Here is a 17,431-nt window from a genome sequence, read left to right as displayed (position 1 = left end):
CTGTAAAGTATTATGAAATTATAGGGAACCAGTCAGCACATTTGTGCTGATTGGGCTCCCAGAATGGCTGCACAAACCTCACAGCCAGGTCTCCTGTGGTGTCGGGGGGTTCCGGGCTCCGTAGGCTTCATGTCGGGTAAAATGCTTTTTAATCCTGTGCGCAAGGCAGGGAGAGAGACGTGAATTAGTTATCTGGGCTGTGACTAGTCGTGGCTCTGTGTCCTGTCAGCGAGCTCTGCAGAGCAATTGACCAGTTAGCGTTTTAAAAAGTGTGGAAATTCATGATAGACCGATCAACCATCTAATGATCTCTGACAGCAGATGTTGCAAGTGTGCAGGTATTCTCCCTAAAACTGGGTATTATTCAGATTATTAGCATTCTGATGACAGCTATCTATAAGGCTATGTACACACATAGGGGGAGATTTATCAAACATGGTGTAATGTGAAACTGGCTCAGTTGTCCCAAGCAACCAATCAGATTCCACCTTTCATTCCTCACAGACTCTTTGGAAAATAAAAGGTGGAATCTGATTGGTTGCTAGGGGCAACTGAGCCAGTTTCACTTTACACCATGTTTGATAAATCTCCCCAATAATGTCTAATTAGCGTTGTGCTATTTTACAGCGAATTGAGCAATTCTTGGCAAATAAGGTTGAAAAAAACATAAGACTCCATCAAGTTCAACCTACAGAAACCCCTATGAGGCAGATGACAATTGCCGCATCACAGGGAGAAAAATTCCCTCCTGACCCCAATGGCAATCAGAATAATCCCTGGACCAGCATATCACCAGAAATCTAATGCCCATAACTTGTAATATTATATTTATCGAGTAAAACATCCAGGCCTCCCTTGAACTTATTTCATGCCATGACAATATCACATGGCAGAGAGTTCCATATTTTCACTGCTCGTACAGTTAAGAATCCCCGTCTGTGCTGATGGTGAAACCTTTATTCCTCTAGACGTAGAGGATTAACCCCCTTCCCCCCCCTTCAGGCAGTGGTATCACTGCTTGAAAAAGGCTGTTTGTAGCCGAAACGTCGCGCACTGGTGTGATATTAAAAGTGGACACTTCTTTGGATGTGCTGTCTCCTGCATTGTTCTCCAGCTCTGCCCATACACATGAAAGTTCCGCTTGGTTTAACGTTCATGTATTCACATTGGAGAGAGGAGAGGTAAACTGCGGACAGACTTCAGGCAGGGTCCATTCACCTGTACAGGATCTGCAGCAGATTTTATATACCGTGTTCAGCAACATAGTTTCATTGCTCCTGTACACGTGAATAGACACAGACAAATGATATACAGGTATATATTGAATGTAATCCTTGAAGAAAAGTTGGTAATCCAGCACTTATGTGGAGAAGTGTACTTTATTTGTTCAAATGGAATATGTACACTGGAACACCTCAGGTGAGCAAGGGCGCTCATGCACTTGAAACACGCCTGATTCTGTGGGGCCACTGCACTCTAGGTGTTCCGTTGTACATATAGCACTTGAACACACAAAGTACACTTCTCTGCATAAGTGCTGGATTAACAACTTTTCTTCAAGGATTGTATACAAACGCATTTGCCAGATATGAGTCCGGGCACCAGAGAAGCACTAATCGGTGAGCTGACATTATGTTCCATATAAGCTTGTGGATGGTGCGTTGAACCATACATAGAGTAAAACAGGCAGAAATTCCAAGCGGAATCCCCGCCACAGACTTTGCCCGGAATCTCATCTGCCTCAGTGTCTCAATGTAATGTGTTTTGCGCCTCCGCTCAAAGAATTGACAAGTCAGTTCTTTGACAGAGAGCGGTGGAACGCAACACATTACATTGAGACACTGAGGCAGGCAGGATTCTAAGCAAAGTCTGCGGCGGGGATTCCGCTTTGGAATTTCTGCCTGTTTTACAGAGTGAACTGGGCCACAAGGCCAGTTTCACACATAACGGAGTCATAGGGGACTTTGTGCTGTGAGTTCACTGCGAAATCTGCTGTGATTCCTGACACTGTCAGTTTCAGTAGGTGTACATATTCGCAGCGAACTTTTCATCCCTCTCAGAGTATGTAAACCTTAAAAGGGCCGCTGAATGGTAGAGCTAGGCCCAGTAATGTATGCACCAGGCCACCGCAGCGTTTACATAAAATTCTGCTGCAAGAATGTAAAGCTGACAGTGTTTGGAATCCACTATGATTCTGTTCTGTGTGAATCTGGCCTAAGGAAGTGACAATATCACTTTAATGCTACTAACCATACTGGACATTACAGAGCAGTAGTCCACAACCTGTCACTTTCCAGCTGCTGCAAAACTACAGTTCCCATCAGGTGCATGAGCTGGTTAGCAGTCAGGAGCCGACTTTCCCGATCTCTGAGGTTAGAGAACACGGCTATGGACGCCGGTAACTGAGCTCCAGCTCCGCCACCAGTTATCTCCTGACAACTCTCCATACCTTCTCGCACTGTCATTACCGCATAACGTCAACGGGACTATAATTTAAAAGTAGTACTGTAAGATCACGTGATTCTTCTCGCATACGTCATTGGCTAAACCCCCACGTCTTACGTCAAACCCTACTGGCGCCAGACGACAGTAAAGGCGGGGCCAGGACGCTGTTTCGCAAATAGAAAACTGCCGGAAATGACGTACACATAGCGAGGCTCCTCCCACAGGAAAACACCGACTTAGAAAAGTGTTTTCAAAAGAAGCTGTAGGCGGAGTTAGCGCATGTTGCCTGGTTACACGGGATGTGACGGACTGGGTCCTGCGCGCGGTGCAGGCTGGGTATTTAAGGCCTGGCGGGGCGCACGGCCGATCATGTGTCCGTCGGGAGGGCGGGGAGGAGGGGTCAGGGACCGGCTCAGGCGGCTTCTTAGGGACGTTTTGAATCGCCAGTTGCCGCCAGTCGCCTTGCTCCTGCCCGCCGCCCTTCTGCTCCTGCTGTTCGTGTACTGCTTCCCCCTGCTCAGCGCCCTAGTGCTGTGTGTACTTGCCGGCTGGGCTTACAGGAGCTCCGGGGGACGCTGGTGGGGACAACGTGCTGTCGGAGCGGCCGGAGGACGGCAGAGGCCTGTGCAGTACCGGAGGCTCCGGGAGCCGGCCGCCAAGTGGAGTCCCGTCTCCTTGTTGTTACTTATGGGCAGCTACCTGGGGAAGCAGGAGCCCCCGGCCCGGGGAGTGGGGCGGGGGACCCGGGACCTGAAAGAGAGGCTGACCAGGCCCAACCCCGCCGTGCTGACCCCTGCCAGGCGCCTCTCCTTCAGGTGGGTATGGACGGGGCACACGTGACCACCCCGAGCTGCTCCAGCGGAACGCGTGTGCTGTAGGGCCTCGTTCACATTATAGGTCTGGCACATGCTGCTGGAGTACATGGCTGCGTTTCTGGCTGTTGTGCGGATATTGGTTTATTTCAGGGAATTGATTGGTTGTAGTCACTGTAATGGTGAATTTACACAGATTTCTGACAGGTTTTTGAAGCCATAGGCAGGAATGGATTTGTGAAGGGAAGTCTTAATCTTTCCCTTATGACCTGTTCTGTTTATAGTCTGTTCCTGGCTTTGGCTTCAAAGCTGTCAGATAATCTTTATGTGTATTAAAGGGATATACTCTATCTAAATGTTTGGTTCCTAGAGATCCTCCCCCTAGAATGACTGGCGCCCCCAGCGTGTGTGTCCGCTGCTTTATTCTTTCTCTGCCACTTCTGACCACTGCTCAGCCCATGGCAATGACTGGTGCCGTACACGCTAGTCATACCTTAGGGAAACTCCATCTGTTGCTCCGGTCAGGGGGTCTCTAGTGGTCGGACCCCGACTGATCAGCCAATTGTTCTCCATCATGAGTATCTTCATGTGTACCTTGTATCAGTGGATTTCACACTGAGCACAATCCCCTGCCATACCCTGTGCTGTCATTCCCTATGGCTTTACATTCTTGCAGCGGATTTTCTTTCCACTGCCAGAATTTAGCCCCTGTCCGCGCTCCCGCCTGCTTCTCCTGCTCCCGGATGGGACAGAACTGATTGGCAGAGCGGGAAGTCAGGGAGAACATTAAAGGGAACCTGTCACCCCCCGTGGCGGAGTGACAGGCTCCGACCCCCCGTTAGAGCCCCCTATACTTACCTAATCCCGCCGGGTCCCGCTTCTGGAGGTGGTCGGGTGATGAAGATCTCAGCCGCTGCAGCCCGGCACGCGCGCTGAGAGATGAGTCCAACGCTCATAGAGAATGACGGAGCGCTGGACTCTCCTGTCATTCTCTATGGGTGTTGGACTCATTTCTCAGCGTGCGCATCGGGCTGCAGCGGCTGAGATCTTCATCACCCGACCGGATCTAGAAGCGGGACCCGGCGGGATTAGGTAAGTATAGGGGGCTCTAACGGGGTGGGGGGGGGGCGGGAGCCTGTCACCCCGGCACGGGGGGTGACAGGTTCCCTTTAAATCTTGGTAAACTTTAAATCTTAGGTAGACTTAGGTGTAGAAATTTTCAGGATTTTTTATTAAATCTTTTTCTTTCAAATCAACTAGTGTCAGAAAGCTATGTAGACTTGTAATTTACTTTTATTTAAAAAAAAATCTCAAGTCTTCCCATACTTATAAATTGTTGTATGACCTGCAGGAAAGTGTTTTTATTTTAAGGATGACACAGTGCTCTCTGCTGACCTCTCTGGTTGAGACATGAACTGTACAGAGCAGGAGAGGTTTTTTATGGGGATGCATAGAAAACCGAGAAAGTTCCTGTCTTGGCCACAGATGTCAGCAGAGAGCACTGTCAGACTGGGAAAAAAAAACACTTCCTGCAGGACATACAGCAGCTAATAAGTATGGGAAGACTTGAGATTTTTTAATAGAAGTAAATTACAAATCTATATAACTTTCTGATATCAGTTGATTTGAAAAAAAAAAAATTTCCGCTGCACAACCCGTCTCCCTTATCCTTTCCAAATCCCTTACATTCTTGTTTTTTTTTTTTCTTCCAACTTTTCAGGGAGACGCCTGTTGTAACCAACCGGACATTCATGAGCCCACGCAGGCGGTACCCTACTCACCAGCCGCAATACAGTATGCCGGGATCTCTTCCTTCAGTATATGAGGATGGCTTTCCCAGGAAAACCCTGCTGTCTCCTAAACATTATCAGCTGCGCAGTCCGGTGACTGTGAAGATTGCACGTCCTGATCCGAACATCACTCGTTCCCCAGTGTAAGTGGGCTGCTTATTGCAGTAATGCTGGTGATGTGAGGGCTGTAGGCTAAGCCAGCATGGTGTTTTTGGTTGGTCGCACGTAGTCAACAAGTTACAAAAAAATCTTCACTTTTCTATGGGTAACAAAGTTTCTTCTTTATAAAAGCAATACAGTTGTAGAAACGTCACCATGACTTCTGTGCAGCCAGATGTATTGCTGCAGCACTAGCTTTATAGTCCACTTGAAATCTGCACTTGTATTCTGTAGATAAGTGTGCACACCAACCTTCAGGGAAATCACTTATTTTTGGGGATAGCCTTCAAATTTAATTTTTTTTGTATTTTGTAGTAAGAAGCTTAATTTATTGGATACGTTGGCTGTGTATCAGTTAGCCAAGAAATAGACATGCAATAAGTCTGCTGTTATCTTATAAATGTGAGCTAACACTTGTACGATGAGTATTTTATCTTAACCTCCAGTGTTTATGTATGTAGTCTGAGCCTTAAAGGGGTTGTCCAGCGAAAATCTTTTTCTTTCAAATCCACTGGTGTCAGAAAATTATATAGATTTGTAATTTTACATCTATCCAAAATAATCTGAAGTCTTCCAGTACTTATCAGCTGCTCTATGTATTATTGCATTAAATGTCGTTTTTCAGACTGGCACATTCTCTTCTGACATCTCTGGCCGAGACAGGAACTGTCCAGAGCAGGAGAGGTTTTCTATGGGAATTTGCTGCTGCTATGAACAGTTCCTGACTGAGACAGATGTCAGCAGAGAGCACTATCTCAGACTGAAGAGAAAGCATTTCCTACAGGACATACAGCAGCTGATAAGTATAGGGAGACTTGAGATTTTTAAATAAAAGTAAATTACAATCTATATAACTTTCTGGCACCAGTTGATTTGAAAGAGAGATTTTAGCTGGACAACCCCTTTAAGATATCACGTTTGTGGCAACACAAACCTATTAGATTAGTTACAGTACATCTCGATGTAGACACTTTTTGTTTTTCATGAAATTCTATAAAATGTATATATATATATTTTTTTTTGTCAGTTTGAATAGTCTGCTATCTCCTCACCTGGCTTCTCCATCAGTTACAATTGCACCTCCAGATCCTTGTGCAAGGGAGACTGTGCTCAATGCCATCAGGGAGAGTCGAAAGAGGATAAGCAAAGATGAAGACTACAGTGCTGATAGAGGGATGGAGAACAAGAGAAGGTAAGAATTAAAAATGTGGTCAGGTGTAAAGAAGTGGATAAGCCTATAAGTTTTAGAAGCTTAAATTGACGCTTAAAAGACTTGTGTGGACATGGTGTTTCATTCAGTTTGGTATATTACACAACAAAGTTCACCAAGCAGAGTTACACTTTACCTTAGTTAACAAACTATGCTGAAATGTTGCTGTAAACTTTCTTCTAGGAGACAAGTGAGCAGTGGAAGTGGAGAATCTCCATCTGAATCTCCAGTGGTTAATGGCTCCTTGTCTTATGTCTCAAAGTAAGTAATGTGTGTTCTGGTCCCAAGTGAGTGCATTCTCTGAAAACATAGCTGTTCACCATCCTGGGTCCCCATGCACCCACTATATGCAAAGTCTCCTTTTGCCCTAATTCCTCCTCTTCCCCCCCCCCTCCCTCCTTGGATCTTTAGATGAGCAGACACTTTCTGTCTGACTGCAACATTCATGCATCAGTAACACAATAACAGTGCTTGTCAGCAGCACATCTCCCCATGTAGGGTCTTTCTACATTACCAGATCTTGGGGCAGCTGCAAACAAGCACCAGTCAGCGAGATTGACCCTTGTTAGCAGTGTCTTCGCCAATATTCAGTGGCAATGGAAACTGACAGCGCAGATCTGTATATTCTGGATGGCATAAGCAATGCATACATACCTTCAGCACTGCTGGGTCATCCGGCATCTTCACGTTGTTTTGGGCTGACAATGTCACAGATGCGGCTCTTTGTCACTGAGTTCGCTTACACAGGGAGATGTGTGGCCTATAGCTACATACTTTGTCGCAGTCCAAAAGATGCCATCAGCCGAGAATCTAGCATTTTCCCGCTCCTTAGATAATCGCTGTCACTTTTACACTGGCCAGTTATCAACCAAAGGAGCACTTCTCCTTTGGTTGCTCCTAGCCCATAATGGCCCTTTAACCCCTTAAGGTCAAAGCCAATTTTCGTTTTTGCACTTTTGCTTTTTTCATTTTATGTTTAAAAGTCCATAGCGCTTGCATTTTTTCACCTAGACGTATATGAGCGGTTATTTTTTGCAAAACCAATTGTACTTTGCAATGACAGGCATTATTTTTCCGTAACATATGCTGCGAAACCGGTAAAAAATCATTTGCGCTGTCAAATTGAAAAAAAAAAGGAATTTGTTTTGATTTCGGGGAGTTTTGCATTTACGCCGTTCGCCCTATGATAAAACTGACTTGTTATATATGTTCCTCAAGTCGTTATGATTACGATATGTAACATGTATAACTTTTCTTGTATCTGATGGCTTGTAAAAAATTCAAACCATTGTTAACAGATATATGTTCCTTAAAATCGCTCTATTCCCATGCTTACAGCGCTTTTATCCTTTGGTCTATGGGGCTGTGTGAGAAGTCATTTTTTTGCGCCATGATGTGTTCTTTCTATCGGTACCTTGATTGCACATATACGACTTTTTGATCACTTTTTATTACATTTTTTTCTGGATTTGATGCGACCAGTGCGCAATTTTACACTTTGGAATTTTTTGCCGTTGACGCCGTTTACCGTGCGAGATCAGGAATTTGATTAATTCATAGTTCGGGCGATAACGCGCGCGGCGTTACCAAATTTATTTGTTTTATTTATATTTATAAAATGGGAAAAGGGGGGTGATTTGGACTTTTAATAGGGGAGGGGATTTTTTATTAATAAAAAAACATTTTTTTACTTTTATTTTTACTTTAACTAGAAGTCCCCCTGGGGGACTTGTATATAAACAGCACTGATCTCTCATAGAGATCAATGCTGTGTATATACACAGCAAAGATCAATGAGATTGGTGATAGATTGCTATGGCCTGCTGCAGGCCATAGCAATCTATTGCCGAGCCGGGATTAGCGTCATTCCGACGCTGAGGCCCAGCACGGGCAGAAGAACAGATCTCCCGATCGCGGGGGGGGAAATCCGTCCCACTAGACACCAGAGATGTGAGGTCTGAAGCCTCCAAGTGCAGCTGTCAGGTTTGACAGCTGCACTTAGAGGCTTAATTAGCAGACGCGGCAACGGGACCCGAGTCGGCTAATAGAGGCACTGCCCGGCTGCACATGTCAGCCGGAATCAGCGCCACTCGAGCGGGGTCCCAGCGGGGCCCCGCTCTGAACACCCCCTGCAGCACCATGATGTATCAGATACGTCATGGGTCGCTAAGGGGTTAAATGGCGGATGTGATAACTAGAGATGAGCAAATTTACAAATTTACAGTAATTAAGCGAATAGCTTCCTTATATCGGCAATCTGCCTAAAAGGCAGACGGCTGGTGAGCAGATTGCCGTGCTAAAGAAACGCTTTACTAAGTTATTACTGTAAACTCCCTCATCTCTAGTCATAAATTTTGAAAATGGATGGACAAGCGTATAGGGGATTTATTGCATTTATCTTTATCTTAAATTGCTGTCTGCATATATTCCAGTGTGCCTTGTCCCTTTTCTCTCAAATGTTTATAAAGCTTTTAGGCCTTTACCCACACACTCAATGTCTCCTTTAGGTCTGACACCTTGAAACGAGCCCTGAATACACATCTTCTTGATGAGACTGTTAACAAGCGCTCCCGTACCTCCTCCAATAGTTCGCTCAGTAGCTGCACAATGAATGGATTAACAATGCCAACTCATAATGCAATCACAAGCTCTTTCAGTTCCAGCCGAGTACTCCTGCAGGTATTGTATGGGCGGAAAAACAATTGTAGACCTTTTTAAGGAAGCACACATCAGGTCTAACATTGTGTTAATGCACTATTGCTTTACTCTTTAGAAAAGAAAGAGAAATTGCCCAAATACGTCTGTAATTTCAAGGTCGCCTTCATCTCGGAGCCAAACACCAGACCTATCAGCCAAAAAGGCCAGGTAATATCTGTACCTGAACAAAGCTTTTAGCAAATGCTGTTAATTTGCATAGGGGTTGTCTCATCTGACATATTGTGAAAAAGCCATAAGTAAGCTTTAAGCAGCCGCAAGTCTCTCTTGGGAGTTGCATCCCAGCAGTGGAGGTTTGGTGAGGTTGCAAATGCAGCTTGACAAGCCTGTTGCCTTGTTTAACATAAAAGGGTTTTCTCATGAAACAAAGTTGGTAAAATAGTATACTTTTAATAGAGTACAAGTATTACTGCTCTTCTCCCTCATGAATCTGATCACATCCTGGACACATGTCTGAACTGTGACTTTGCTGTTGCCATGTGAAGAGCCCCCCACAATCCGCTTTAATTTATGTGCAATTGATGATTCTAATAATGGAGCTGGTCAGGAACCTGCAGTTGAACTGCACTTGTGACCCCATAACAAAGGGCCATAGGTTATCAAAGCAAAGCAGGCACATCTAGGCCTAGTTAGTTTCTTTAAAACTACACTTTCAGAAATGCCTGTGTGCTTGAAATATGTTTCATTTCACAATGCATTTTGTTAGACCTATTTATCTTTATTTTTTATCAAGTTATCGTAATTTGAATTTTAATCTTAATATTTAGTTCTGACATAAAATCTGTTAGTAATCCTCTTATGTCGTGGTTTCCTGTAGAGAAGAGATGCATGACACAAGTCAATCTACTCCTGTGAAGTCGTCTACTGGGGACCAGTCTGAGCAGTGTAAGTTAAGAACATATCTAGCAGTCTAAATGATGCATGATAAACATTATATAACTTCTATTACACATTTGTTATCTGGTACTGGAGAAACCTTAAAGAATCTGTTTACTAAACATTGTCTGGTGTTAATTTTTTTTTTCTAAGCAAAGTATGCCCAAGCTGCATGACTGCAAGTGGCAAATTCCGTTTTTTCATTTTTTTCATGTACTTTTTTTTTTTTCCTTAGTCAACGAAACACCTTCCTCAAAGTCATCTGCGTTAAACTCCTCTGATAATGGAAGTGGTGGACCTCGTAGGAAGAAGGTTTTGTTGGTCTGTTCAGGGCGTGGTGATCAGTACCCATTGGTAAATATATTTCAGCCTGCTCCTACCATCCCCTTTTCCAAACTTCATGCAGTCTTAAAAATGTCTCTTCCTCCTTGTAGCCCCCTCCACCTGTGGTTGGATACAAGATTACATCAAAGGACTTGGATTCTGAGAAAAAAGCGTTTTTGCAGAGGCTTAACAAGGCCCTAGAGGAAAGTGCTGGTGAGTGAACGATTTACTAGATTGGCACAAAGACTAATGGTCCTTTTACACGAAACGATTTATCGTTTGAATTTGCACGATAACTATCGTATTCGAACGATAATCGTACGTGTGAACGTACGTGTGAACGATCAAACGACTAGCGATAAATCGTTCATTTTGATCTTTCAACATGTTCTCAAATCATCGTTGATCGTTCGCAAAAAATTTGCAGATCGTTCAGTGTAAAGTCTTTAACAATTTCACCTATGTGAGGCTTAAACGATCGCAAAGCGAATTTATCGTTCAGTCTAAACGCTGATTGTTATAAAAAAAACATTGTTCATTCAAAATCGTTAATCGGGCGAATTATTGCTCCGTGTAAAAGTACCATAAGGGCCCAATTACACAGGACTATTTATCGTGCGAAAAATAAATTATCGTTGGAATTTAAACTATAATCGTTCTGTGTAATTGCAGGCAACGATCAAAAAATTGTTTGTATGTCGATCATTGATTTAGATCTGAACCTAAAATTATCGTTAATAGTTAGCTGTAATTCCACATTCGTTCTCTAAGTCCCACATTTTTTTTGCACATTCATTGTTTTGCTGGGATCAGAAGGAGTAAACTATCGTAACTAACGACCATCGTTCTGTGCAATATGGTGAACAATTTCAGGTTAACGATAAATCTTGTTTGCTATCGTTAGTCGATAATCATTAAAAATCTCTCTATGTAATAGGACCCTTAGAGTAAAACGTCAGTTCTAAAATGACAAAGGGATTACACTTGTAGTTACTCCTTCTACAGCAACTGTAATAGATTTGTACTGTGGTCCATGTGACTGCCTAAACTTGTAGCTTCTTGAAAAATACTGTATACTTACTAACCTTCTTTTATCTTTATTTATAGATTCTATCCCTGCCAGCTCTGCACCATCAACGGCAACTGTCACAGCATCGCCTCTCTTTAGTTTATCTACAACATCATCTACTCTGACATCCCAGACCTCTACAGTGAGCAGTAACCCCTTGCTACAGAGTCTAGCTAAAATGCAAAGCAAAGAGGAATCAAAAGGTGAGGAAGCTGGCAATTTCTGTGTGCATATGCAAACGTGATTAAATACAAGCCTACTGTGGGTGGCACGTTTTACCCCTAATTTGACTACTGTGTCTTACGGAGGCTAGGTGGTCATTGCATATGGAGCAGGCTCAGACCCCGAGACCACTTCATGCGATGGCTCTATATTACAGCCAACACCTGTTTTAGTCAAACATCCAGCAGTTTAATCCTGTACATGGCCCAATCAATGGCAATTGTGGCCTTTAAAAAGGTACCATACTTGTCAGGATGCTTTAGGCCATGTTCAGACATCACATAACTCCGTCCGTTCTGTGATCCGACCAGTGTTACTAAAGATCATCTCAGCTGGTATTGCAGTACAGACCGCATGATCTTTTTTGCTGAATTCAGGCCGCATCAGAATTCACCGCTGCACACAATGGAGCGTGCGGACGGATTGCAACAACTGCCGAGATTTATACCAAACATATGTTGTGTGAACATAGCCTTAGTATGTAAAGCCAGCCTTGGTCAAAGCTAGAACACACACACACACTTTCCCACTCCTTTCCCTTGACTACTTCAGTTATTTTACATATTTATAAATTAGTATTTGTAAATGTATATATTTTTTTTTTCTTCCTTTTAGAACCTGTACAGGCTGTTGCTGTAAGCCTTCCCAATCACAAGGTTCCCTTGTTGGGTCTATCTTCTCCTCCTAAAGATGTCTTGGCTCCTCCTCAGAATGCCTCCCTCAAACTGACATCCCAACCAGTTGCAGCTGCTCAGAGCATCGCTACATCTCAGCCGGATGGTGGGGTCCAGAACAAACCTGAATCAAAGAGCAGTCTTCTCCAACTACTTACACAACAATCAGGAAGCGATTCACAATCTAGTTTTAAGCCTCTATTTCCCAACAATGTGAATGCTAATCCACCAAGTGTTTCCTCCAGTGCGCCATCAATGCCCTCTGTCTCTTCAACAAATACTTTTAAACCAATATTTGGAGAACCAAACGTGCAGCAGAATCCACCTTCAAATACATTTAAACCAATATTTGGGGACTCTACGCTTCAGCAACCTGTCACATCTGCATCCCCCTTCACATTTCAGGTGAATTCTAATCCCACGTCCACTGCTCCTCCATCTTTTCCTGGATTTGGTACCACAGTGACCAATACAACTCCAAACACGGATGGCACTACAAAACCATCACTTTCTCTGCCCACATCCAGCAGTGCCGCCACTAGTTTCAGTTCAAACTTCTCTGGTGTAACCTCTAGTAGCACGGCACCCTCTGCTCCCACTAACACATTCTTAGGAAGTGGCACAAGTTCAGATTCTCAGACAAAGACCACACTTGTATTTGGGCAGGCGCCTACCTCACAAGCAACACCCGGCTCGAGCATGTTCGGGAATGCTCAAAATGCTCCATCTCAACCCCTACAGTCTGCGTTTGGGTCTACAACCTCTGCATTTACAGCTGCACTTAACTCAAATCCACCATCTTTCCCTGCTAACTCCAGCACATCTACTTTTAACAGTAGCTCAGGGAGTAGTGTACAAGGAGATAAACCTGCCACCAATACCCTTGCTAGCTTTGGGACATCAGGCGGCCCATCCGCATTTGGATCAGGCACTCAGTCCACTTTTGGGAGCAGCTCTCAGACAGCATTTGGAGCAAACCCCCAACCTACGTTTGGTTCAAATACAAATTTTACATTTGGATCTGCTCCTGCAACAACAAACCCAACAGCTTTTGGCACAATGAATAGCACGCAAACAAACAGTACCCCTGCAACAAACCAGTTTGGTGCTTCAAAGCCCTTTGCCTTTGGGGAAAAGAACACTGCGATTACCTTCGGTGCAACCACAAGCACTCTGCCTGCCCCAGTCATGAATTTTGGAAACTCTTCAGTGGCTCAAAATAGCACATCTTTCAGCTTTGGGACCCCTGGACCAACAGAAAGCAAGCTGTCTTTTGGTGAGTGTAAACTTGTGTCAGCCCATGTGTTGGTGGTTCACTCCCCCCCCCCCCCCCCCCCCCCCCCCCTCCCCTCCTTTGGATAGCAAAGCCAAAACTTAACCATACTGTCTGGCAACCACTCTGCATTATTGGTCAGTTGGGGTCTCTGGATGATGATGCAGGGTCATTTTAATTTATTTAAAGGGGAACCAGAATTAAAATTTGACTGCAGGCAGGGGGAGCATAATAAAGCTCTATTTACCTGTTTCCATAGTGCCGTGTCACAGGCTCCCAGACCCCTGCCGGAACTAGTTTTCCCCTGGGTTCCATTGTCATGTACCCAAAGGTGTCCCGTCCGTCATGGACCAGTTGAGTGGGCAATCAATCAGCCAGGTTGTAACAGGTTGAGCAGAAGGCCAGCTGAGGTCCTTCAGCGGTAACACTGATACCTGTGCTACTGCACTTGCCTCTCCCACTGAGTGACTAGCAGGACTTGCAGCACTGCTAAAACCCTGATTGGTGTAGGCACACTACTGTCAGTGGTGGCCTAGGGCTGTGTACGCTAACCCTGAAAGCCAGATTACTAGAGTAAGGTTAGTGCATGTACAGTGGGTCTCTTGGGCTTCTGCTAAAGACTGGAAGAGTACATGCCTCTGCCAAGCAGGATTTCAGCAGATGGGGTGGTGCAGCAGTAGAGGGTACTGTATGTCCGAGCTATGCTTCTGTGGCACTAGCTGGATGTAAAAATGCTCTTTAACATGGAGCCGTCATTCTCTGAGCGTCTGACTCGTCTCTGAGCGCGCACTGGGCTTCTGACGGCGATATCTCGGCAACAGGGGCGGGTCCAGGAGCGGGGCTTCGTGCATGGGGTAAGTATAAGGGTCTCCATCAGGGGGTCGTCCGGGCTGTGCCCCGACACAGGGGGTGAAAGGCCCTCTTTAAGAATCTGCTTTGTTTGCACTGTGCACGATTGTCCCTTTTTTTCCTAATACACACCCATTTTTAATTTGACTTTAGAATAGAGACCTGTGTGCTCAGGAACTTATTACAGAACCAAATTCAAAATGGGTTATCGATTTAGAAAAATGGCTGTGTAGTTTTTTGGTTTTTTTTTTTTTGCCAGAAAACTTTCCCAATCACTGGAGATGCACTTTAATGTCCTAAACTGAAGATGGTGTAAAAATTACTCTGACTCTAGGCTGATTCACTTGACATAAGTCTTAACTTTAATTTTTTTTTTCTTCAGGAACTCCTGCTACACAATTTGGTCAAAATGCATCCCCAGCACCTGTTACGTTTGGGACACCTGCAACACCATCCTTTGGCAGTCCTGCCTCCTCTTTTGGTAAGACACATATTTGTGTGGGGTTTTTTTCCCCCCCCCTCTGCAGCTTATCTTTCCTGTGTTCCTTATAGGAAGGGGAAAGACTCCTCTGGCAGCAGTTTATCTTCCTGAGAACAAAGGGCCAGGCAGTGAGAATCTCCCATCTCCACTGATATCTGTTGGAGACTTTGGATACCCCATACACTTTATACTGCCAGGCAAACCCGCTGTCAGCCAACAATAGTTGAAAGTGTATGGGATTCTTTTATGGATTTAACTCTTGTGTCATTCGCATGTTACATAGATTTTTTTGTTCTTGCAGTGATTAGTGATCCTACAGTAGTTCTTTTAGGAGTTGGCCTTTGTGCCTGACGGTTACAGAATAGGGTCAACACCTAACTCCTTTCCCTCACTTTCCTCCCATGCAGTTTTAATTAATGAGAAAGTGATACAAAGTCTGTAAGGTATTAAAAGGTATGAGGAGAAGCCTTTGGTTCTCAGGGATATTAAACAGGTTGTCCAGAGAGTAATATGTATTTTCACTGTTCCTGGTTTAGTGCTTCCCAGTCTCCTCTTGGCAGTATATCTTCTAAGGTGGGAAGAAGCTGGGAACCATATTGCGGTGGTCACATACGAGAAAATCCATGCCACATAATATTGCACCTGCCATCTTGGTATGCATCTAAGACGAGACTGAACCAGAAATGGAGTGAGAGAACCTAATTTTTCTGCTGCCTAGACTACATCTTTAAACCACCTAGGTCTATGACACTGATGTGACTTCACTTGTCATATTTATCAGTGGGGGCTCCACAGGGGGCTGTAATGAAGGAGATGCCAAATGCTTCTCAGAAGTAATGTTCTGATAAGTCTGCAGAGTTCTAACAATAAATGCTGCGTTCACATGTTCTATATTGGCTAGCAATCTTGGGAAAAACCTAAACTACTATAATAGAACAATTTGTGCTGCCTTCTGTGTCTGGACCCACTCCTGGTCTTGGCTAAAAATACATAGTATTCCTTCTGTCATGTCTAATTTATCTTTTTTTTTTTCTTTATCCAGGTCAAGCAAATCCTGGCTTCTCAATTGGAGTAAACTCTAAACCTTCAGGAGCCCGGCAGCGACTCATGGCACGGCGCCAGCATACACGGAAGAAGTAGAAATGAAGAGCTGTATCCTGTTCTTATAAACTACATGTACTGTCTTTTGACACAGTCGGCATGGTTTTCTTGTAAAGGAAAAACCAAAATGCGCTGAATTTGACCACAACTAAGTTGGGAATTGACACTTTTTTTTTTTTTTTTTTTTTTTTTTCCCCCTCTCGAGGCAAGGTCCAGTAACTATTGCTAACCTTTCCGGAGTCTTTATGGAGTGATGTGGCTACTGTAACATGCATAATGACACTGCCAAACAGTTCAACTGGTCTTGTTCACCCTTGCCACCTTGCTTTATGCACTTTTTCATCTGGACAGAGAGGCCTTCCTGTGGCCAGGAGCAGCAGGCTTCATCCTGATTTCTGTATAAATGTATTCTATACAACTGCTTGTACTTCAGTTTTTTTTTACGATCAGTTATTTTGCAGTGCCTTTTTTTCTTTTTACCCTCTTTACTTGATGATCTAGGTAACTTGATATTCCAGCTATTGCTGAGCTGCTCAGTAAGGGAAGGAGTGCCAAAAGCCTAGACCCACTGTACCATGACAATAGCAATGTTCCTAATGATATTTAAAACCTCTTAACAATCTTGAAACTGACCACACTTTCTGACTCACATAGTTGTACAGATTTATTAATAGATTCAAGGGAATCTTCTTCTTTCACATGGAATGCTTTTTTGCTAGGATTTCTACTAGCTTTTGGAGGAATCTGCCATTTGTGTAACTTCCTTGTGTAATGGCAGCTTAGTATAGAGACTGATATACTTTCCTATTTGCCAGAATGGTAGAATCAGTCTGAATCAGTGAATGCATAGTATAGTGTATTTAGAAGGGGGAGCTTTTCTCTTGCCTCTTAATGGTGCGTTCACACCTACAGGATCTGCAGCTGATTTTCTGCAGCAGATTTTATTTAAATAACTGAACACAGCATCAAATCTGCTGCAGATCCTGTAGGTGTGAACGCACCCTAAGAATGTATGTTTGGCTGCTGTGTATGCAGATGGACAGCAGCCATTTATGAGAAGAGACCAGGGCACACACTTCTCATGAATACACCATACTAGACTAGGAGTCTTCTATATTCTGTGCCCTTATGGCTAACAGGAGAGTGGTCCTAGCTCCATTCTTTGCAGCACTTGCATAAGGCAGCTTTATTTAATGGCAGATCTACTTTTAACACTTCACATGCTCTCTAGCTTTTTAACTTAAAGCTTTAGGATGTTAGGACTGTTCTAGTTGCAGAACAGTTCTCCTTCCCCTCTGGTGCAGATTGTAAATTCAATAACAAGCAGGCAACATCTTAACTTATGACTGTCCATACTCTGTAACTTGTCAGTCACTTTATTTGTGTTGTGAAAAATGTATTTGTAAGCTACCTCTAAGGGGAAGAGTGAAA

General features: G+C 44.0%; 1 protein-coding gene across 1 annotated transcript; it reads left to right on the top strand.

Annotated features, from left to right (window-relative positions):
• The first annotated feature begins 2,613 nt into the window (after positions 1-2,613).
• On the top strand, positions 2,614-16,418 carry POM121 (POM121 transmembrane nucleoporin). The gene is made up of 13 exons (XM_069945176.1): positions 2,614-3,260; positions 4,978-5,190; positions 6,234-6,398; positions 6,600-6,677; positions 8,924-9,095; positions 9,190-9,281; positions 9,949-10,016; positions 10,243-10,361; positions 10,442-10,544; positions 11,439-11,603; positions 12,238-13,572; positions 14,801-14,899; positions 15,942-16,418. The coding sequence occupies exons 1-13, from the start codon at positions 2,725-2,727 to the stop codon at positions 16,037-16,039; spliced, it is 3,243 nt and encodes a 1,080-aa protein (XP_069801277.1). The 5' UTR covers positions 2,614-2,724; the 3' UTR covers positions 16,040-16,418.
• Positions 16,419-17,431: the final 1,013 nt, after the last annotated feature.

Source organism: Dendropsophus ebraccatus, chromosome 11 (assembly GCF_027789765.1).
Source record: "Dendropsophus ebraccatus isolate aDenEbr1 chromosome 11, aDenEbr1.pat, whole genome shotgun sequence".
NCBI lineage: Eukaryota > Metazoa > Chordata > Amphibia > Anura > Hylidae > Dendropsophus > Dendropsophus ebraccatus.
This window is presented reverse-complemented; position numbering and strand designations above follow the sequence as displayed.